This window comes from Ostrea edulis, chromosome 5 (genome assembly GCF_947568905.1).
Source record: "Ostrea edulis chromosome 5, xbOstEdul1.1, whole genome shotgun sequence".
Classification (NCBI taxonomy): domain Eukaryota; kingdom Metazoa; phylum Mollusca; class Bivalvia; order Ostreida; family Ostreidae; genus Ostrea; species Ostrea edulis.
In genome coordinates, this window is record NC_079168.1 from 24,811,122 (window position 1) to 24,835,245 (window position 24,124).

The 24,124-nt window shown below is 34.6% G+C and overlaps 1 protein-coding gene and 1 pseudogene across 1 annotated transcript in view; one reads left to right on the forward strand and one right to left on the reverse strand.

Moving 5' to 3' along the window:
• The window catches only part of LOC125652772 (thyroid adenoma-associated protein-like), an 84,467-nt gene that overhangs the window by 47,883 nt on the left and 12,460 nt on the right, over positions 1–24,124 (forward strand). Inside the window, exons 18-25 of the mRNA XM_056165549.1 lie at positions 16,805–17,100; positions 17,554–17,685; positions 17,916–18,020; positions 18,439–18,549; positions 21,057–21,300; positions 21,590–21,827; positions 22,729–22,947; positions 23,448–23,646. Coding sequence (XP_056021524.1) covers positions 16,805–17,100; positions 17,554–17,685; positions 17,916–18,020; positions 18,439–18,549; positions 21,057–21,300; positions 21,590–21,827; positions 22,729–22,947; positions 23,448–23,646 — 1,544 coding nt within the window. The remainder of the gene's footprint in view (positions 1–16,804; positions 17,101–17,553; positions 17,686–17,915; positions 18,021–18,438; positions 18,550–21,056; positions 21,301–21,589; positions 21,828–22,728; positions 22,948–23,447; positions 23,647–24,124) is intronic.
• LOC125652774 (E3 ubiquitin-protein ligase TRIM71-like) lies at positions 3,725–8,479 on the reverse strand (annotated as a pseudogene).

Here is a 24,124-nt window from a genome sequence, read left to right on the forward strand (position 1 = left end):
CCAGTATAATTCCCTATTCATTCAAAGGTCACTGGCAATAGTAACTTTTTATTGAACTAACCCTTGTCTGACTGGTACATGTATCTGGAGAATCTTTATTCTTATAGTTTTCATACTTACTTGGCAGAAGATGACCTCTGTTGATTTTCCAGCCAAAGTCCTCATGTTTTTTACTCATGAATTTCCCATTTGAAGGAAAAGGTCATACAAATGTATATGAACCTTTCAGTATCCTGTGTAATGATATCTTGAAATATATTATTTGATATCAGAGGTAGTGTTTGAGTTTAAGTTTCTATAAAATAATTTAATATCAGAAGTTGTACATGTATATCTGTTGTAAGTATCCAGTATGAATTTTTAGCTCACCTGAGCTGAGTGAGCTTCTCTGATCACCTGTTGTCCGTCATCCATCCATCTGTCTGTAAACTTTTCATATTTTCAACTTCTCCAGAACCACAAGGTCAATTTCAAACAAACTCAGCAAAAAGCATCCTTAGGTGAAAGGGATTCAGGTTTGTACAAATGAAGGGCAATGCCCTTCTCCAAGGGGAGATAATCACAAAAATGCAAAAATAGGGTGGCGTCATTTAAAAATCTTCTCAAGAACCACCTACCTGAAATTTACATGAAAGCTTCCTGACATAGTGCAAATTCAACTTTGTTCAAATCATGACCCCCAAGGTCAGGATGGGGCCACAATAGGAGATCAAAGCTTTACGTGCAAGTATATAGGGAAAATCTTTAAAAATCTTTCTTCTCAAAAAACCAAGGTCCAGAAAAGTTCATATTTACACGAAAGCTTCCTGACATAGAGTAGATCCAAATTTGTGCAATTCATGGTCCCCAGGGGTACGTAGGGGGCCATAAGGCCAAACAAAAAATATGTGTGGTTCTGATTACCCAACTGTCCCTAGTTTTTACCCCCAACCTAAACATTTTTGACTATTTCCAAAATCATTTACCATATTTTGTCGAATATAATGCACATCCCCCCCCCCCCCCCCCCCATATTTTTTTTTTGGGGGGGGGGGGGGATTTATATACCACTATAGATAGGTTTTTGATCTGTTTTCCCTCAGGTGAAGCTTGACTTTAAGTTCATTCATACCAAATATCATAGCCAATATATATCTATTAGATACATTTATTGTATGCTATTTTACGCACATTCTTCATGCACAAATTGATCGATCTCTAGAAAATTACAACAGGAACGTAAAATTGTAGAAAATGGGATGCTCATAATCTGTAAATAGTAAAATTATGAAACAGCTAATTACAATTCACTGCCTCTGAATACATATATATTTTTTGCAGTGATATATACATAATTATTTTTTTGCCTCTGAATATTTGCCTTCTTGTATGCGCATGCCGCCAGTTACATGTAAGCCATTTTTACACAATGCCTAGGTACATGCTAACTAAAATAAATAAAGCTAGGTTTGATAAGAATTTGCCACTTAAAAGTTAGTTTTCTGAAGGTTTGTGAATAACATTTAACGAAGTCTTGGAATAACTTTTCTTGTGCAAAAGAAATAAGTGCCATGAAATTATGAGACCGTGATCGGGACCAGCATATGTTTTAAAAAGCCTGTCAGGCACCCCCCCCCCCTTCAGTATAGCTGTTGTCACATTTCTTGTTGACGTCTCCAGAGAACTCTCAGCCTGCTGCATGATTTCCATGGGTCTTGACTTATGCAATTAGTTGCAGTAAACGACTGATGTATTTTACCCATCTTAAAGCAAGACACAGCTAAAACGTACGCTCCTCTTCCCTTTCACCCGTGGCTCTCTGCGTGACAATTTCTTCGTTTCTCATAAATATGCATGGCGTGATTCAGCCAATTGCTGAGCTTCCTAGCAAGACTTAATCAGAGATTTAAACTGTTTATAGAATGCAGTTATATTACTCTGACCAATCAGAACGCTTGTTCTTCCACTAACAAACACAAAATCATTGTGTACACCTGTGTTTAACATTGACAGTTATGAAGGTGCATTTATGAGGATCATAGATAAATGATGTTTTTCTGTCACTAAGAACAGGAGGTAAGAAGTCTTTATACTACTGGGTGTTTCTAATGAAAATTTCCCTTCTGCAACATCTTGAGAATGAGTTATTTAATACGATGTATAAAGTTCGCTTTTCTAAATGAAATATAAAATCACATAATGACATGCGACAAGCCCCCATTTTATTTACAGAACACCGTTAGCTTGTATTTACAGTGGAGCCTCGGTAATCTGGATGCCATTAATCCAGACGCTTCACCTTCCAGACGATTTTTCTAGGGAACGGAATTTTTATACGTTATTTTGCATCATTAATCCGGAAATTCGTGTTCCGGATCCGGACGGTCATTTTTTACTACAAAACTTTAAAATGCATTGAAAATTGTACCGTTAATCCGGACGGTCATTTTTTTTAGGGAAGGTGTGTGTCGGACAATTTTAGCAATGTGTAAATTATAAAGAAAACAAGCCAAACTGGCTAATTGAAGTGATTACCTATACCCCGTCAACACCTCCCTTTAAATAGGTGTTGTGTGATGTGTGTCACGCCGAACCCGTGAATCGTGACAGATGGAAATGGCCGGCCTCTTTAAGAAGAAAAAGTGTGATGAAATGTTTGAAGTGTAAATGATTATGTTAGTTACTAATGATTTATTTATTGACATATAGTGCTTCATTATTTGTTTTAGTGCATACAGTACACAGTTTTATATATTTATTTGTAGTGCTAATATACATGTACAATGTAAGCATAGGCAAATAAACTGCACACGTATATTTCAATTTTAGAGCTTTGGAATGTATTGCTCATAGGAGTTATGAGATTGATTGCTGTTCGTTATCTTCACCTTTCATGTAAATGTTAACATTATCATGATTTATTTACTTATGCAAATGGTTAAATCCAATGATAGATTGTGTTTAATTCACTATGCATCAATAAAGTAAGCATATTGGTTACTTATGTAAAGATGAAAAATATGTGATTCAGTTATCCGGACACTTCATTTATCCGGACGATTTTGCTGGAAACCAAAGTGTCCGGATTAATGAGGCTCCACTGTATATCTAAATTAAAAATTGGAGCATGTACCTTTAATCATGATAAATGAATGACTGCTCATTGTTTTTCTACCTACAATGCATTATTTTTTGTCTTAGTACTTTTTCCAAATAGCAGTTTTTCAATGTAAAATTCCCAATTGAAATGGTACCAGACCCTGTACCAAAAAGGGTCAATTAAGCCCTGATTTTAATTTTTACTTCCAGCCTCCCCCTCTTCTAAAATTCATCACCCCCACTTCTACAATTTCTGTTGAATATTTTTAGATTTGAAACAAAATAATTACTGGTAAACTTTCAATTTTCAACATCCAGGAGCAAATTTTCAAGTGGTACTCAAAATCTAGAAGCATCCAGGAAAAAATTTAAAAGAGGGGGGGTGCATATTCAAATAACCTTTTTTACCCCACCATGTAACCTTTTATTAGTTATGATTATGATATTTCAAACAAAAGGGGATATACCTTCTTTACTCTGTCAGATCCTTCACACCACTGAACACTCATTGAAAAAAATCGAAAAACAGAAACTTTTTGATAAGAGAAATTCGAAGGACACTGACGCGTATATTCAGGAATTATGTGCCTGTGTGATCGTTGTTAGCAGTTCTTGTGAAGTGAAATTAGAAACACAATACTGCATGATAATTTCAAAAAATTAGTTCTATATTATTTTTTTTCTGTGTTAAATAAATCAAATCATTGGTTATCACGTCCCATATAAAAAAGATAATGTACAAATGTGGTAACACTGGGAAATCTTATCCTCGGAATTAATGCTCCTGTCTCCAGTAGTATGCCCAGAAATTCACATCAAATTCAACCAAACAAGTCTCATGACAAAAACTTAGGCCTCAAGTTTACATCTGAGACCGGTATTTAGCAAACTCAAGTGAGTAAGACTCATTTTTCATGGCAAACTTTATTGAGTTCAACTTTGCAATTTGAGAAAAATTCTCAGCTTTGAGTCAGAAACAACTGATGAGTTGACTTAGATGTTCGTGATCCTGGGGCCTGGTGCTTGAGTACGGCTTTATGAAAGTGTCTTATTATTTTTAAATTCTTCCTTGGACTCTTTCTCTGTAGATAAGCTTGTATGGTAATACCCATGTACTACAGACTAGATGTCTGCACTAATTAATCCAATAAATTAATCACTCGTTTATGATTAGCACGGTTGTCATGGCTATTTTGATGTTTTTCTTAGGGTTTCCATGACTTCAATATGCATAGAGTAAAGCTGTAGTTTAAAATCTTAAGAAATCCACGCATCACAGTACACCGACATACCAATGTACATGAATGTCTAATGTTTATTTTATGTACTGGATCACTTTCACTTCTCCCGAATCATACAACCCTACCCACAACCTCCCCTGACTGTCCACACTCAGTCCACAAGGCCCATCATTTAATCTACAATTGTCCACACATTTAATGAATTGTCCATTCTGATCTAGAATATGTAAACAGGCATTGTCAGGATCTGTCACAATGATATGACCCATGGAGTCGGTCACTATCTGTCTTGGATCAAATGATTCCTTTCCCCCTGGTGGTTTGTCGTTGTATCGGAATCGGACTTTTCCTCTCCTGTCCACCACTACCACTGTCTCAGCATTAAGATCAGCAGCCACGATGTCCCCGTTGTTGTTCTCTGTCACATACACTACATACTCCCCTCCTTGATAGATTGTATTGCCTTGTTCATCTTTATCTATTTCCTGTGTCACTCTCTGTCCCTGATAACGGACAATTTTGTGATGACTTTTATCAGTAGTACGCGTACTGACCAGGATGTCCCCTGATCTGGTACAGCACAGTCCCCCTGGATACCAGCCCCACGGTGTGGTGATCAGTGTCTCTGTCTTCCCGTGTCTGACAATGTTCACAGTTCCATGAGCAACATCAATGTAAATCTATTCTCCCTGTCTGTTCACTGTAATGTCACCAGGGAACTGATTACATGTACTGGTGACAGTGTCTTGTACAGTTCCATGTATGTCCACACTGTGTATCATTTTGTCTGTTCCAATAATCCAGGCTCTATCTGATCCAACACAGGCTACACTACGTAACTCTTTGACATTTGTTGGAATGTTTGCAATCACTTTGGCTTCTTTTAATAACTCCTTAACAGATAAATAGAGGACTTCATCTGTCAGACTGGGTAGTGATAGTGTTGTCTGTCTCAGTATGGCCCTGTATTTTCCTAATTCTAGACTGAGTTCTCTCCCTTGGACTGTGTTTGTTTTGAGAGAGGGTGACATTACGTCAGGTACTTGTGGAATGGCTCTGAATTCAGTCAGGTTGGATTCGTAATTGTTGACATCAGACACTTTGTTGGACTTTAGGATTTCTTTGTTTTCTTGAACAATTTGGGTCATACTGGAATTTTGACTTCTGAGTTGGGACTGGCATGACTTAAGGATTGTAATTTCTTGATCTCTGAGTGATTGGATCAGTGATTCAAGTTTGTCAAAGATGTCATCTACTTCTAGGTGCCATGTCTTTCTTTTATCTTTAGCTTCTTTTTCTAATTCAGAGTAGTGGACCTTGGTTTTGGAAATTTTCTTTTCAACATCTGCATCACATGACTTGTTCTTAGGAATAATACTGCTTTCAATTTCTTCTGTTTCTCTTTTAATGTTTTCTCTCTTTCTGGCAATGATGTCTGACATGTCCACAACATCATGACCTTTATGTGGACCTGTGACACATTTAATGCAGACCGGGACATCACACTGTTGACAGTGGGCCTCACATCTCTGGTGGGAATGAGATGTACACTTAGGGAACACCAGCTGGACTGTGTGTTTTGTGAAGGGAACGATGTCATGCTTCATTGACTTGAGGCTGTTGACGTGTTTGTTGATGCAGTCTGCACACAGACCGACTTGGCAGCTATTACAGAATTGCTGGACGGGCTTGACACAGTTTAGGTCACAGGTGATGAGCTCCTGTGCCTGGGTGGTGGTAGCAGCCATTCCTATTCGGTTACATCTAAAATAAAGAGCAAATTTATTCAGATCTATGCAAATGAAGTCGTACATATGTCACTGTATCCAAACGTCATTTGGAAACAACCATTGCTACGCAGGATACAACCATGCTTTTAACACAGTGTACAACCAACCCCTATGGCAATTTACTATAGACAGTGTAGATGCCCATGAGGATCCCGGGTTAAAAAGTGGCCAACAGATAATACATCGTCATAATGGCTGACTTCCTTTTAAAACATGGATGAAAATATGAATATCATCAATATTTGTCTATTCATTTCAAAAATCATTGGTTAGCTGACTAGCTCAGTAGGTTAGCATGTCAGCTGCTGAACTGTAGAATGCAGGGTCAAGTCCAGCAGGGGTTTTAAATTTTTTCGGATTGCTTAAATCCTACTAAAACTGCATTTTTTGACTAGATAAAGTAAATTTGAAAGTTTTCAATTTCAAAATATTATTGTACATATCCTCCACTTTTCATCCATATCAAATTTCTTTGGTGTGGCATACCTCCTTTGGGATTATATAGGCTATCATGTGAGACAATGAATTTTAGTTGGAATGATATATACTAGTGGGAAAAAGAAACTATGTAGTTTAGTAATTTTATTTATAGATTCATATACAAAATATTATGTTGCATTATCTATATCATTATTTAATTTAATGCATTGTCTTTCAATTCCAACATAAAATCACGGGTCCATTATAGTTGATACGAACAGCCACTGAAAATAAGGGGGGGGGGGGGGTTGCAAAAAATTTGCACCAATGAATTCTTTACACCTATAATGCATTGAACTAATCAGGTTATGCAGAAAAAATGCCTGGGGAATGTTCTGCCATATGCACAATAAAGAATGACACAAAGCATATGATGTAGCAGAGGGGGTTGTCTCTTGATGTAAACGTCGTTCTATATCATCCTTAACATGTTCTTTATAATAGATGATAAATCTGGTGACATCACAGGTCAGGGTAACACATTCATGTTTTGCTGCTGTAGATAGTCACTAACATGTTGAGCGAAAAGTTCATCAAGATTTAATTCCTTAAGATTAGCAGTTAAAACAAATAATATGTGAAAGATTTTTTCCTTGACTCTGATTGTGATAAACCAGTAATGTGACAAAATCTGAACTTGTCATGAAGATGAATCTTTCTATCAGTATCATTTCAGTGTTAGTACAGTTAGATAGAATATTGTCTGCTCAAATATCTTGAGAACCATTTGCTTGAAAGACATAAAGTACACTTCTCTTCTCTTTCGAAGTAAATCTATTGATTTAGAGGACACAGGGTCAAGGGTCAAACTTGACATAGTAAGAATTTTTTTTGCACAATATCTTAAGAATGATTTGCTTGACAGACATCAAACTTGGTACACTGATTCTACCTAAGTAGTAAATGACCCATGTCAATTTTGAGATCACAAGGTCAAGAGTCAAACTGGACATAATGAAATACTGTTCACTCAATATCCTTGGAAGACATCAAACTTGGTACACTGGTGCTCCCTAAAGAGTAGATGGCCACATTGGTTTTTCATATTACAAGGTCAAAGGTCATGATTCGAATGACTGGTTATTTGGAAATGTTTGTTCAGTATCTTAAGAGATCAAACTTATTATGGCTGCCTCTGACTAGTAGATAACCCTTATTTTTCACTGTCATTCTTAATGAAAAATTTGTGCATTTCATTTTTCTCTCATTAGGGTGGGGGGGGGGGCATATACAAAACAATAAATTTGTTAATTATTGAACCACCCTACCATGCATAGCAACTATCCCGACTTTAAGCGTAGATGAAAACCATTCCTGATCTGTAAAGCAAAAAACCTCAGAAATCCCCACTTTGTAAAAAATATTTCCCAATTTGTGATAAGATACCCTGATTTCCAACCCAAATTTAAAATTCTCTGATGCTAACCAATCAGTAATCAGGACCACAAGATTACCTGTACATGTCGCATCAGTATGTGTGGTGTAATTTAGGCCTCAATCCAAATGTTGTTGATGTATTAAAAGCCCGCTACTTTGAATTGTGAAATTCATTTCCCCTCAGAGTCAGGCTCTGGTTGGAGCTAGGGATAACTTTAATACTAAGGTGACTGAGAGGCCTCTTCTTTATTGAATTCAAAATCAAATATTTTGTCTAAGTTGAGAAATTAAACTGATGTACCTTTCTATCGGCTCCAATCATATCTAGGATTAAATAAATGTCAGAGACACAAGGGCATTTCAACGTTGTGATCCATGGCTCTCAATGATAATGAGTAATTGATTATGAACATCACTTACCAACTACATTTCCCTTTCTAGTAAATTTTCATGTGCAGCCTATCCAGTGGGTGGTTCAGCCATTTTGGTGTTTATTCTTCCTGGTAGCCTGTTGTCATGTGACACTCAGGTGTTTAAGAGCCATTCTCTGTAACCACTTAAACATTTATATAAGGGGTCCGGCACGCACTGTCACCGATTTTTTTCAAATTTGGCACATCGACTTAATCTGGCACAAGTAGTGTAAAACCATCATAATTTGGTTGCTATGCAACTCTGTTGCCATGGTAACATGTGCATGCCATTCAGGTCACAAAAGAGTCAATTTTTGCATGAAAAATGACATTTTTCATTCAACTATACTGGATTAACCTGTTTGAGTTCTTATTTAGTCATTATCAAATGATACTATGTAGCATTTTTATTATTTAGTTTGATATTTAGTTAAAGGTTTGAATAATTCTGTTATATTTTCATTCTGTCTGGAAAAGAGGGTTGTTTGATACATTCTGAAAAAGCTAATTTAGAGGCAAATTTGAATGATGGATAAAAATTCCCGCATTCAGCTTGAAATCTATAAATGCTTGTACAACATACATTAGATATAGTAGTATCATATAACAATGAGACATGTTTGGGAATCTACCATCTAAGCTGTGTTTCCATGGAAACAGAATGATGCATTTCGTCATGATATGACAGTAGAGATGCATTTTTCAATGTAATTCAAAATACAATTTTCTATGTATTCAAAGTATATAATCTTAATAACAGATTGCTACTGATGTTAAATTTTAAATTTTAACAAGTGTAATATGAGAATTCATGTTGGTTGCCATGGAAACGAAAATTGCTATATTTTTTCAAATTCGAAATCCATGCAAAATAAATAAATTTTTAGACCAAAAAAAAAAAATGCTTTTATAGACAGATTCAACTGAAGTCAATGTTATAGTTGATAAAATATTAATACTGATAGATAATTCATTTTACATTGTTGCTATGGTAACAAAATACCACAAAACAGCAAACTTGATGTTCACATTCTTTTCAAGTAAATCTCATTTTGTTATACATCATGCATGTTCTTCAATCATAAACACTCTTAATTTGTAACAGATAATTAAATCAATGCATATTTTTTTTGGTTCAAATGTGCATGATTTCTATTTGTGTATTGTACATGTATCACAAATTGCAAATGTATATCTTAAGAATTCATTAAAATAACTACCATATTTAGAAAATGCATATTTGAATATTTCAGTTATTTCAAACTATCATGTACATTTAATCACCTTGCCAATCGAATTAAGTGTGACATTGAAATTGAATCATTGATCTTAAAAATTGTTCAAGTTAAATAAACTAAATAGGATACATAAAGATTGTAATTTATCATTGATTCATGAGGAATTACCCCCCCCCCCCCCCTCTCTCTCTCTCTGCAGTTCAATATTAGCTCTGCTTACTATGTATATGCAAGAAATGTTATGCCAGTACCATGTATGAAATATACATGTATTAAACTAACATTTTTTAATACATGACTTGACAATTTACAGTTACTCATGAGAAAGTATTTTGACCTTGACTCGTGACCTTGGCATTTGATTAAAAACAATTGAGGGCCTCTATTTTCTAGAGTCTGGACGTTCATCATTGTCACTCGTTTAACGTATCTTTTTAAACATAGGTATGTGAATTACATTTCAACATCATAAGAAGACCTTGCTTGTAACTGTAACATACCAATGATGGTCATATTGAAGTCATTTAGTATGCTGGGAAAGTCAATATCTTTAATATTTGACATCGTTGGATCCCACGGGTTGATTCATTGATTATCATTTAACGTACCACCGAAGAATTTTTCACTCATATGGAGACGTCACCATTGTCAGTGAGGGTTGCAAAAATTAGGCCTATGCTCGGCGTTTAAATTACGGCCTTTGAGCAGTGGGTTCTGATGATGAATATTTCATAATCGTATCCTATTATGAATGGTATACCTTTATTTTAGAATCATATATTACAAAATAGACAAGATAAGCACACACATGCAATCTTTTTCATTTTCTAATTTTGCGCATATATAGTCATCATGGCTAATCGTCTTCTCAATGGCATAGAGGCAACTAAAATATAATGTGATCTGCTGTCCTGATAGAAATTCTTTCCGGTTAAATGAACCACACCCTATCATATCCTTTGAGGCAACATGAGCAACTGATTCTTCTGACTTGGCCCCCACCAAAATGACAATACGACACTTCCTACAAAATCAATAAATAATACAGTATGTATTAATTTTAAGAGAAATACCAAGATGAATATATGCAAGCATATCAAAATCTTATGTCCAATCTAAAATGTATTACTTGTTCTCCCCATGTCATCTGCATCTACTACTACATGTAGCTGTAATATGTATTCCTTAAATTATATGTTTGAATGAAATATTATTCAAACCCTTTTCTTACGGTAAGTAATAACTTACTTAAATACATGTATTCTTATCTAGATTTAGTTTTATCTAAACTGTAAGGTGATTATATGATCTCAATTAATCAACACATGGGTTAATCATAATATTCAAAAGAGTGAGAATTGTTTTGCGGTGTTTTATCACTTGAGGACTTATGCGACGTTTCTCAATAATATATATCAATTTTCATGAATGTGCACTCTGTCTCGTTTCTACAAAAAAAATCTTGGGGTACGTATTACCATGTCTGTTTTAGAGATAGCATACTGGTACTCAGTATTTTGATAGTTTCTAATATTGTTGCAATCAAAAGTTATGTATTACAGCAGGTTGTATATATAAGGACAGTACAAATATATTTTAGCAAAGAATGGATCAAATCCAGGACCCCTGCATTACAAGATAGGTTATCTAATCGCTAAGCTACTCAGGCCGGTAAAATTTGAATTTATTTCCGAAATCATACAATAGCTTTTTATATCAAGAAGATGGAAAAAAAATCCAGAGAAAATGTCAGAAATGTTGCTTGTATGTTCTTAATAAATACTTTTGTTTTGTTAGTGGCATGTGTAAAATGAAAACAAAATCAAGCTAAACAAAAAAGAAGAAAAAAATAGAGTAAATTCCCATGCATAACATGTACATAGGCTAAGGTGTATCAGTATTGGTATTTCTACAATATTTCAATTCTGTTTAATTAATTGAATTTATTCATAGAATTGATAATTTTTTAAAGTATCATCAAAAGTAAAGAATAATTAATATGTGGATGTCTAATAATACTGAATAGTGTCCCCACCTCAATTCACTTCTCAGTTGAGTATCTGTACATGTATAACCAACCCCCCCAACCCCCCCAACCCCCCCCCCCCCCCCCCCCCCCCCCCCCCCCCCCGAACTAATACACTGAATAGAAAAGATTAGAGATAAAATTCAATGTTATGACCCATTACTTTATTTCATGAAGGAGAGCTTATTCAATGTTTTGGCATGTATCAATGGGGGTCATGCATTTTTCAAATGAATAAATATCTATGATTTTTTGTTTATGATTCTATTAGATCTACTTTATTCTATTATAAAACAGATAATGATAACGATTTTGCATTTATTATCTCAATTTCATCCTAGTCATACGATCCCCTACATAATAAAATGTGCTGCATTAGGCCTAAGTAGATCTAAGTACTGTAATGTGTGACGCCACAGTCTACATTTTGACATCATATCAATACAACTGAAGCAGTGGCGAGTTGAAGGGTGAATATTTAGCACGCACGCACATCATATGTGCCATGCTATTGGCAGATCTAGAGAAATTCATAATTGTACACAATGTCTATGAAAACATTTGACATCAAATGATTGTGATCAAGTTGATTAATTCTAGGCTTGTGAATGGATTTCAAATAAATAGAATAATTACCTGTATTACTAGAACGCTGGTACTTGGAGATATGTCTCTCACACCTTCTTTCGTGTGGGTGAGTGGAGAGAATATTTTGAATGCCACGTCTTCGTCTAAGCTTCTGTCAGCATGCAGTAAGACATTATCCCACCATATTATATGTAACTAACTAACTATATTTATTTTCCAATCAAGGGCCCTCAAGGGGCAGCATGAAAATACATACAAATAATATACACATACAAGTAAAGAGAAAAGTGATTACATAACACATAGTTATATACAAATACAGTGTCATATATTGTTCAAAATAAATTTTCCAGTTATATTTAGAATGGATGGCTCTTCAGAGCATAGTATGTAAATGAATTTTTGTTCATCATTGAGTTTGGTAAAATTTTTAACTTTTTTCTATAGCACCACAAAAAGATTTTCTTTCATCAGCAAACTTTTCACATTTAATCAAAAAATGGATCTCATCACCTAGTAAACCGGAGTTGCATTTGTTACATATTCGTTCATTCCTAGTAATACCAGAATATCTACCAACTTCAATCATTAATTTATGAGCTGATATCCGTAACTTACAAATAGATCGTCTAATATCAAAATTTTTAATTTTATTAAGATAGTTCTCAAAACCAAAGTGCTCCTTAAGCTTAAAATAAGTGCACAGTTTCCCATCAATTAATTTATTTCGATTATTGTACCAGGTTTCAGTGTATTTATCACAGAGTAATTTCTTTACAATTTTCTTAAATCTATACTGACTAAAATCTCTTAACGGATATCCAATTTTAATATATTCTAAAGCTTTTTCTACTAGTGAATACCATGACAGTTTGCTGTTTAAATGTAAAGATTTACTACTTAGATAAGCATCCTTAAGTAGTTTAAATTCATTTTGGGTTTCAAGCCTGTACCAATAACAAATGATTGATTTCAAAATATCATGATGTAGAGGAAATCTCCCCAATTCTGATAGTACAGCAAAATTTGTACTTTTCTTATGTACACCCAGAATACATTTAGAATATTTATGATGAAGCTTCTCACAGTGAAGTGATTTAAAAAGTTTGTCTGGATCAAATGGTGATGATTTTAATTTATTCCATGAACCTATGTATCCACCCCATATTTCAGAATTATATAATAAAATTGGTTTTATTGTGTGGTCAAAGAGATGAGTACTTGTTTTAATTCCTGGTGCTAAACATAAAAAGTCTTTTTTCAATTTATAAAATCCTTTGAGGGCTGTGTTATATAGTTCAGATTTAGCGGTACTAAAACTGCCAGATGCAGAAAAAAAGGTACCCAAGTATTTATAATAAGGTGTACATTCAATATGTTTGTTCTGAAATTTAAATTTACACTGCAGTATTCTCCCAGCCTTGTTAAAGACAATAACTTTTGTTTTCTTAACATTGACATTCAAACACCAATCATTACAGTATGTTTCTAAAATATCTATTCTCTGTTGTAAACCCTCTGCTGATGTTGACATTATTACTATATCATCTGCATACATTAAACAATTTAAATTTTCTTTTTGAAGTGATACAGTATCTATACATTTTTCGAGATATAATGGAAAGTCATTAATGAAGATTTTGAACAGAGAGGGACTTAAATTGTCCCCCTGTCTTACACCAAGGTTAATCAAGAATGGATCAGTAAGACTATCTCCGATTCTAACACATGCTTTAGAATTCCTGTACATATCTTTGATAATGTTGTAAAAATAACTGCCAATATTCATATTCAGCAGTTTTAGTTTCAAACTAGTGTGTATTACACTATCAAAAGCCTTACGAAAGTCAATGAAACATGTATAAAGCCTACCTTCTTTGGTATTGCAATATTTATCTATCAAGGTTTTTAAGATAAAGACATGATCGGCAGTTTGTGCATGTTTTGTAAATCCTATTTGGGAATTATGAATTAGATTATTCTTCCACAAGTACAAATCTAATCTGTTATCAAGTATAGAGTTAAATAATTTACCAATGCAGCTTGTTATAGTTATGCCTCTGTAGTTTGCTGGGTCGTTGGGGTCCTCGGATTTATAAATTGGAGAGATATAGCCATCGGCCCATATCTTTGGGTAAACCCCATTTTTAAAACAGGTATTGAATAGTTTTCTCAAACATGGGGTTAAGTAATTTTGACTACATTTTAGCATTTCATTTGAAATTAGATCAAGCCCAACTGCTTTACCTAACTTGAGCTTTGCAAGTGCATTTATTATTTCTTTATCTTTAATTTCAAAATCAAGTTCATTAAATATGGCTTTCTTTTCTTTTCCCTGTAGAATATGTTCTAGCTCATTAAGTCTATTCTGAAATGTGTTATCAGTATTAGAGTGCGAATTTCTAAAATGGTTGACCCAAGTCTCAGAATCAATTTGTGAGCATGAAGAGTTCCCAGTTTTTGTTGATCCCTTGATATCATTTACCAGTTTCCAGTAATGTTTAGGGTTGTTAGATTTCATCATATCAAGTTTATGTAGCATCGAGTTCATAAATAGTTTATATTTAGTTTTCCTGGATTTGTTATACAATCTGTAATTTCTATAGTATCTGCCTTTTATGAATGGATCTCTAGGGAATTTAGCATATAGTTTTCCAAGTGAGATTAAGTTTGTTCTCATTCTGTGTAAATCTTTATCAAACCACTTATTTATATAAGTGTTTCTATGTAATTTTACTGCCTTATTACGTTGAAGAGTTTCAAAGGGGAATAACTCTTGGTTACAGAATGCATTTCCCCCCATAAATCATTCACTTCAAATTGTATGAAATAGGCAGATTCCCAAAAGTTTTAGTTTAGATTTATGAAGAACATACATTAGTTGTTTTTAAAACTTGTGCCACTTTATTTGAGGTGGATGCAAATAAAAGTTAATAAGACATAAAAACCATTGAATTTAAACACAATTTTACAGATTTCTTCAATTATAAAAATCACTAAGGATTGTCCATTATTCATTCTTTTCTTAAATGAAAAATATGGGATCTGTTTTATAATTTAATATGAAAATTAGAATTTTAAGACTATTCATAATGTTTTATATTCAACTTTTGTGCCAAAACTACTAACTTCTAGAAAATGGCCAAACTTGATAAAACTGTACCTGTTTCCATAGCAACCATGATCACTATCTAATTTTTAAATATATTTTCTTGAATATGTTATATAGATGTTTCATTCAGGTGAGTTTCATGAAAATCAGTGACTATGCGTGCCGAATTTTTTTAAGTGGTTACAGAGAATGGCTCTTAATGGTTACCTTTAGAGCGAGATTAATATAAGCCTTTTGGCTTGTTTATCAATCTATTTCATGTATAAGACATTGTTTGTAAACATTATCGAATTATTTACGAATAAATATTGTTTAAACAAATAACAGACATTTAAAGGTTCAGTTAAAGTACAGAAATGTAGGCCAGGCCTCTCATTGATAATTCACAATGTTGAAATTGTTCAAAAGGATTCACTTGATGAAAAAAGAATTTTACTTGGGAAAATCAAGGACTCAAAATGAAGAAATAATATGCCATTCCTGCACCCCTGGGGCTTTAGGGGCAGAGCAAAAACTGGCCAAAATAGACCAATTTTCAAAAATCTTCTTCTCTAGAACTGCATACATGTAAGAAAAACTAAATGCATAGTGATGTAGAGCAGGAAGGCCTCTACCAAAATTGAAAATATCATGATCCCTGGGGTAGGGATTCTGACCCCAGGGCGGGGCCAAACTTGTTATGTAATGTTTATGTGTAAAACACGTACTGTAGAATCATTTAAATCGTGGGGGTCAATTTTCGTGGATTGCTGAATTTTTACGGGTTCATGGGGACATAATTTCGTGGATTTATATATTTGTAAGAAAGATAACTCTGGAATGTAATTATAATTCTTTATTCGTTGAGGATGTAAATTCGTGGGTGATTCCACAGTAAATGACACCGTTTTTAGTGCTATTGATACTAAATTCTGAAACCACTGTGCCAGAAAAGCTGAAATTTACAGGAAAGCTTCCTGATGTAGTGCAGATGCAAGTTTGTTCAAATCATGGTCCCCAGAGATAGGATGGGGCCACAATAGGGGATCAAAGTTTTACATAGAAATATATAGGGAAAATCTTTTGTAATCTTCTCAAGAACCACTGGGCCAGAAAAGTTTACATTTACATGAATTTCAAAGCTTTATGATGTAGTGCAAATTCGAGTTTGTAAAAATCGATGATCAATGACCTTGTAACCTTGGTCTTATCCAGAACAGCAAGATCATGTTAGTCATGTTGGGGTTTAGACATCTAGCTCTGTGTTATGTGAATTCATTTTCAGTTGTGTTGTGATCCTTTGGGGCTAGGTTGAGGCCACAGTATGGGATCAAAACTTTTCATGGGAATAACTATTGATAAAAAAATCTTTTAAAAATCACAACAGCTTAACAAGGCCTCTTGTTTAAACAAAGGTTGAAAACCAACTCTGTTTTTGTGTTTTATGTAAACTTTGCATTATTCTGGTCTCTTCTTTTTCAGGTTATGTGACTGCAGTGACAAGATGTCTAACAGAATGTTCAGAACTATTGCAGCATAACACAATTACAAACCTTGCACAACATTACTTTAGTCTAGTTCAGCTAAACACTCAAATTATCCAAACAATGCTGAACATCATGGCCCGAGGCTCCGAGTCCGAGGGCTGTCCATCCTTTGCAGAAATTGGCCAGGCACTGGAGAGTTTAATCCTGGAAAATGAGGAGGATTACCGTCAGACCGAGACAATATCAGGGGAACATCAGTATTTGTTGTCCTGGTGCTGGGTCAATATCAAGGTTTGTATTGAAAATTAGAGTGATCATAATATTGTCCAAGTGCTGGGTCATTATCAAGGTTTGTATTGAAAATTAGAGTGATCATAATATTGTCCAAGTGCTGGGTCATTATCAAGGTTTGTATTGAAAATTAGAGTGATCATAATATTGTCCAAGTGATGTACAATTGTTAAGTGTTGTAGATTTTAAAGCATTGTGTAATTGTGGTGAATATCTTCATCATGCCTTTATTTATGGCAGTGTTAATTTTTGTCTGTACAAATGTTTCATGATAATGTGTCATGCATGTGTTGTTACATGTATCACAATTTGTACCTGAAGATGCTAGGTAAATTCTCCAGTTCTGTTACGGAATTGAAATACAATGTTGCATGTGAAATACATTACATGTATTATGTATTTCATCATTACTCACAAACATTCTACATGACGTAATTATTTTATAATTTACAGGAGAGTTGCATCAGTCTTGGACAGTTGTCCCACATCCTAATCAGTTTCGCTGTTGCCTTGGCAACAGATGTCAAGGTCATCCGATCAATAGGAGATACTTTTGTAAAAGTTCTGACACAATGTAGACATAGGGTAAGAATTTGATAAAATATTTAGCATGGAGTTTAGTAAGGGTAGTCAGAAAATTTCAGTTCAATCTTATCTATATAAACATAGAGATATTCAAACTGACAAAACTAGAGCTCTTTGGTGTTTCACAAAATACTTCTAGACATGTACAGGGTGTCTCACAAAATACCTCTGGACATGTTGATTATGTACAGGGTGTCTCATAAAATACTTGACATGTTCTTTACGTACAGGGTGTCATAGAAGGATGCAGGGCAGCCTTCACGGTCTTCTGCTCAGCTCTGTTTGATTCAAACAACACAGATTTTGCCAGCATTCCACAAAGTCTTCTTCTGGAGGTATGGTACTTCATTACTGTGTGACACAAAGTCTTCTGCTGGAGGTATAGTCCTTCATTACTGTATGAAACAGTCATTTGTAATATAAATCATCTAATGTGAACTACTCTCAACAGTCTTTGTGCCTTGAAAATGTAATACACTGTACATGCATACATTTTAGATTAAATCATTCACATGGCTCTGGGTTCATAGAATTTTAAAGCGCTCACTTGCAATTTCTGTCCTACATTTTTGCTGGATGGTGCATCTATTAGAAAAGGGAGACTTAGATCAAGAGTGAGTTTGTCTAAGTTTATGGGCCCAAAGCCAGATAAATAAGACAGAGCAAATATTGATATAGAAGACCAGTCACTAGTCAGCTGTTCTTTATCAAATTTTTGTATTTTTATTTTTATTCTTTTTTGTATTTTTTTAGTCATTTGAAAGTCTTGAATCCAAAGCGACATCCACCTCCACGACCAGGAAGTCCGCTGGTCTGCCAGTGATAATCCAGTCAATCGTTGCCTGTGAACGGCGGAACAAAAAGGTAAGTGTCACTGAAGTTTCATTTACACTCCATGCAAGGTTGAGGGATCTGAAACTTTTAAAGCATGGCACAATATTTGCATGTAATCAGGTTTTCAATACAAATACTGTAGAATGAGTTATGCCCCCCTTCAAAGAAGAGGGGCATATTGGTTTGCACCTGTCGGTCGGTCGGTCGGTAGACCACATGTTGTCCGCTCAATATCTTGCGAACCATTCACTTGATCGTAATGATATTTCATATGTAGGTTGGTTATGAAAAGAAGAGGACCCCTATTGTTTTTCAGGTCAAAAGGTTAAAGGTGAAGGGTCAATCTACTCTGGACATAGGAATATACTGTCCGCTCAATATCTTGAGAACCCTTTGCTTGACAGACATCAAACTTGGTACACTGGTACATCATCAAGAGAAGACAACCCCTATTGATTTTGAGGTTGTGTGGTCAAAGTCCAAGGGTCAAACTGGACATAGGAATATACTGTACATTCAATATCTTTAGAACCCTTTGCTTGACAGACATCAAACTTGGTACACTGGTACATCTTTAGGAGTTGATGACCCCTATTGATTTTTAGGTCACATGGTCAATCCAATCTTGACATAGGAAGATATTGTCTGCTCAATATTTTGAATTGATGATACTACTCTCAGTTAAATGATGTGTGTGTATAACCCTTTTCAATTTTGCACCATGGGGGCATATGTGTTTTACAAACATCTCTTGTTTTTGTGGAGTTAGATTTTCATGGTTTGAGAACAATATTTTTGTGGAGTTAGATTTTCATGGTTTGAGAACAATGTTTTTGTGGAGTTAGATTTTCATGGTTTGAGAACAAGATTTTTGTGGAGTTAGATTTTCATGGTTTGAGAACAATATTTTTGTGGAGTTAGATTTTCATAGTTTGAGAACAATATTTTTGTGGAGTTAGATTTTCATGGTTTGAGAACAATAATTTTGTGGAGTTAGATTTTCATGGTTTGAGAACAATATTTTTGTGGAGTTAGATTTTCATGGTTTGAGAACAATATTTTTGTGGAATTGTTTTATACCCCTGTAATCTGAGAATGGGGGATACAGATTTTGGTCTGTCTGTCTGCCTGTCTGTTTCTCCTCAAAAACTTTAACAGTTGCCATACATTTTGAACTGTTAATGATAGGGATTTCATATGTGTATTCCTTGTGACAAGACCTTTCTTGTGGTACCCAAATACCTTATAACCTTGAGGTTTGACCTACTTTTGAAAAACTTCAACCTAGGCCACAACTTTTGAACATTCATTCTAGGACTTTATATCTATATACCTTGTAACAAGACCACTTTTGAGGTACCAGAATTATTTTGCTGCCATATGGGGATATCAGTATTTTACAAACACATCTTGTTTGTTATTGAAGAGTTGCTGTTCTTTATTAAGTTTCTACTGTTCTTTATTAAGTTTCTACTGTTTGTTGGGCAGGGGGGGGGGGGGGTGTTAAATTCATAGTATACTCTTACCACAAAAACAATGAACCCCAACAAACACACACCCAATTTATAATTTTACAGTAAGTAATTATAAGCTGTTTCAGTAGCTCCATGAAATTGCAAATCATGGTATAATACATGTAACAAAGAGGTAACACAGAATATTGTAGATTAATAACTTGTGCTTGTAAATTTCAGTTCGCAAAGCTTTGTGTCCACTGTAATACCGGTATATGTAAAGTAAATTCAGATTAAAGAAAATTAATAGATAAAAGAATCCAGTTGTGTAGTCACGGGCATTCGCTTCAAAAAACGGAAGGTCCCCGCCTTCAATTTCAATCTTTGCGTCAAACCCAAGACATTTACACACGTAGTGACTGTTCGTTCACTAAGACATTTACACACGTAGTGACTGTTCGTTCACTAAGACATTTACACACGTAGTGACTGTTCGTTCACCAAGCATTCAGTGTTGTATGCCTTTTAGATTTGACCTTAAAATCAGAGGTCGCATGCCACATCAGGCGTTGGCATGATAAAGAATCTTCACTTCAACAGCCTTGAGTGCCACACTTAGGTCAAAATTTGGGGCACTTCAGCTACAGCAGGTGGCATCTCTGTACGAGTGAAAAATTCTCAAATGGGAGGTCAAACTAACAAACAAGCAAGTAAAACATTTATTTTCATGTACTGCTTTGTTTGGACAAGCCATTTATAGACATGGACATGTATGCCTATGATATATGGATTCACCAAAATTATTGTTCCTGAAAGTATTGACCTACCTTGTTGATGAAAATACCCCACAAAAATCCACGAAACAGATTACCTGAGAAGTGGAAGCAACAAATGGGTTTACATGTCTAAATAAGCAACTGTCTCTCGTGTGTGTCGCCAGGATAGCAAGAAAGACAGTTATGAACCGCACAATAAGGGTGTTCAGTTTTCTCTGAAGACAATTCTACCTTAAACAAAGGTAGCTATATGTATGCATGAAATAGATAAAGATATGAAGTGTAGTGTAATATTTTATGTTTTCAGAATGAACTGATGGGGATATCTTTGGGTCGATTATTCGACATGGCTGAATTACCGCTAGAGACGGTCATAGACGACAGACATGACCTACCCCAGGTTCATGCTTTGAACATCCTCAAGTGTTTGTACGGAGACTCGAGCCTACACGAAGCCCTGATGCAGTTTATTGGAAAAGCTGTGATACTGGTTGTGGAACAGTTTGGGTCTCCAGCGTGGTCAATTAGAAATGCTGCTACCAGATTATTTAGTAAGTTTTAGTGCATTGAATAGACGCAAAGTTTCTTTCAATAGTTATATTTCTATTAATAGAATTAAGAATTTAATATTGCATGTTTAAGGCAATTCAATTCCTTACTCTCTCAATGTAATCGTATTTTTTGGTGCAAATATTGTGTAATCTACTTTTGAACTTTGAATTGACATTTATCTTTGGTATGACTTCAATAAATTCATACTTTCAAGGTTTCATAACCATTTTGTGATAGCAAGAATTTTACAGTTTGTTTATACAACTAATAGACAGTTGTTTTTTAAAGGTGTTTTGATAACCAGACTCTTTGGACAGAAGAAAATTGTTGGGGCTCAGGTCTGCAATACCAAGTCTCTCCCAGAGTTGTCTGCCCATTATCCAGAGTTAATCCCTTATCTCCTTCAGAGCCTGGAGAGTGCTCTACAAAGGGAGATAACTGCTATTGATGCCTTACATCCTTCTCTTTTTCCTGTTCTAACAATTCTTTCAAATATGGGAAGACTTGATCAAATAGATGAATCAAGGTACTTGTAAATAATTGTTGGTTTCAGTGATGTGTTAATGCAGTGTGATTTAAGGGTTGTTTTTTTTCTCTCATCCTTAATATTGTTGCAATACTACCAACATTTTCATTGAAAATATTTGACTTAGTAATTTTCACACAAACTGACTTCAGAATGTCACATAGACATTTATTGTATTACTATAGGTGATATAAGAAGGGGGGGGGGGGGGTATATGTTAAAATGTCTTTGGAAATGTTGGTTAGCTTGAGCCTACCTATACATATAATGTTTACCAATATTTGTTTCACACTCATACCTGATAATTAATGATTAGTTAAAAAGCAATGAATTTGTCTTTAAATCATCTGTAAATTATTATGATTTCAAGTTCATAATAGAAGAAAATCTGCAAAATCAATGTGATGGACTGTATTCACCTACTTGATTGTGGTTTATAATGATTTACATTAGTTTTTCTTGTAATACAACTGAAGACCTAAATTTTCCCAACTTTTCATTGCTAGTGAGGCGTTGCCACTGAAATCGATAGTTTTTCTTGTAATACACTTGAAGAAATAAATTTTCACAATTCTTCGTTGCTAGTGAGGTGTTGCCACTGAAATCGTTAGTTTTTCTAATAATACACTTGAAGAACTAAATTTTTACAATTCTTTGTTGCTAGTGAGGCGTTGCCACTGAAATCGTTAGTTTTTCTAATAATACACTTGAAGAACTAAATTTTCACAATTCTTCATTGCTAGTGAGGCGTTGCCACTGAAATCGTTAGTTTTTCTAATAATACACTTGAAGAACTAAATTTTCACAATTCTTCATTGCTAGTGAGGCATTGCCACTGAAATCGTTAGTTTTTCTAATAATACACTTGAAGAACTAAATTTTCACAATTTTTTGTTGCTAGTGAGGCATTGCCACTGAGGAGTTTTGTGAAGACTCTGTTGAGAAGCCCTGTGTATTCTCTAAGACATTTGTCATCAGCTGCATTCGTTGCCTTGGTTCCCATGGAGATGACCAGAGAAACCATTAAAGAACTAATTTCTGAACTTACACAATCCACAGACACCAACTTCATCCATGGGGCACTGGTTTCCATGGAGATATTGATAAAAAGTTGTTCTGAGTGCGTATAATGTTTCTACAAGAAATTTGAAATGACCCCTATTACTTTTAAGGTTAAATATTGTTATTTTCTAATTTGCATTTTGTGGAAAATTTTGTTACATAAATATAACAATTCTGAATGCCCAGAAGTGACATATAATTTTGACCTATTCATGAATACTTAAGGACATACGTTACCAAAAGTATTTGTTATAGAATTTTGTAAAACTGTTTGTAAATGTTTCAAATTTATCACAACATTTTTCTTCCTTTTTGCATTACTCACAAATCTTTACTTAAAAATTCAATGGAAAGAAATATTATTCAGAAATTGAAATCATTCAAAAATGTGTTTTTTTATTGATGTATCTCATGTATTGATGACCGATTTACATTGTTGTTTGATAAATGATAAAAAATTCCATGTAAACACAGCAAAATCTTACTTCAATTGAGGTATCTAGAATATTGAGTATCCTATGACCTTAAAACGTGCAGATTTTTGTTATTTGATTGCAGAATACCAGAGGATGTTACGCAAGCAATGCTGAAAATATATAACAATGGAGTCACCTTACCAGACATTGTGTCAGCTCAGTACATAAGACTGATGTGTTGTCTAGCAAATAAAGAGAAGAAAACTGCCAGAGATGAAATACTTAAGTCGGTGACAAATTATTGCTCCGGATCTCGCAGAGATGAACGAAAGGTGTCAAAGGTACACGTAGGTTTTTAAGTATTTATCGCAGTGTACTAACTTTTCGTATTCATATTGTATGTCACATACCAGGCCGATCAGCATTTGCTGCCCTGTGATCAAATTTATTTTATCACACAACAATACTATTTCCGGGTTCATAACACGAGTTTGGAAAATTGATATGTACTCATAGCACAGGTTAATAATTATGCAAATCATGTAGGTCAATCACATGTATTAATGCGCCACGTAAACAAAACAACGTGACATCCTTTGAAGTTGGTGACTGTTAAAATTGACGGTAAAGGGCATGGAATATTGTAACCAATGTTGTTCCAGGAGGAGTTTGTTTTATTTCATGAAGTAAAAATAAGTGGCATCAACTTTGAAACAAAAATTTCAAGCGACAGGCTAAGTTTAATTTCCCCAAACCGTGACGGAGCAGATGACATCAGACAATAACAACGTGAAAAACACAAAATTGTGTGTGCTGACA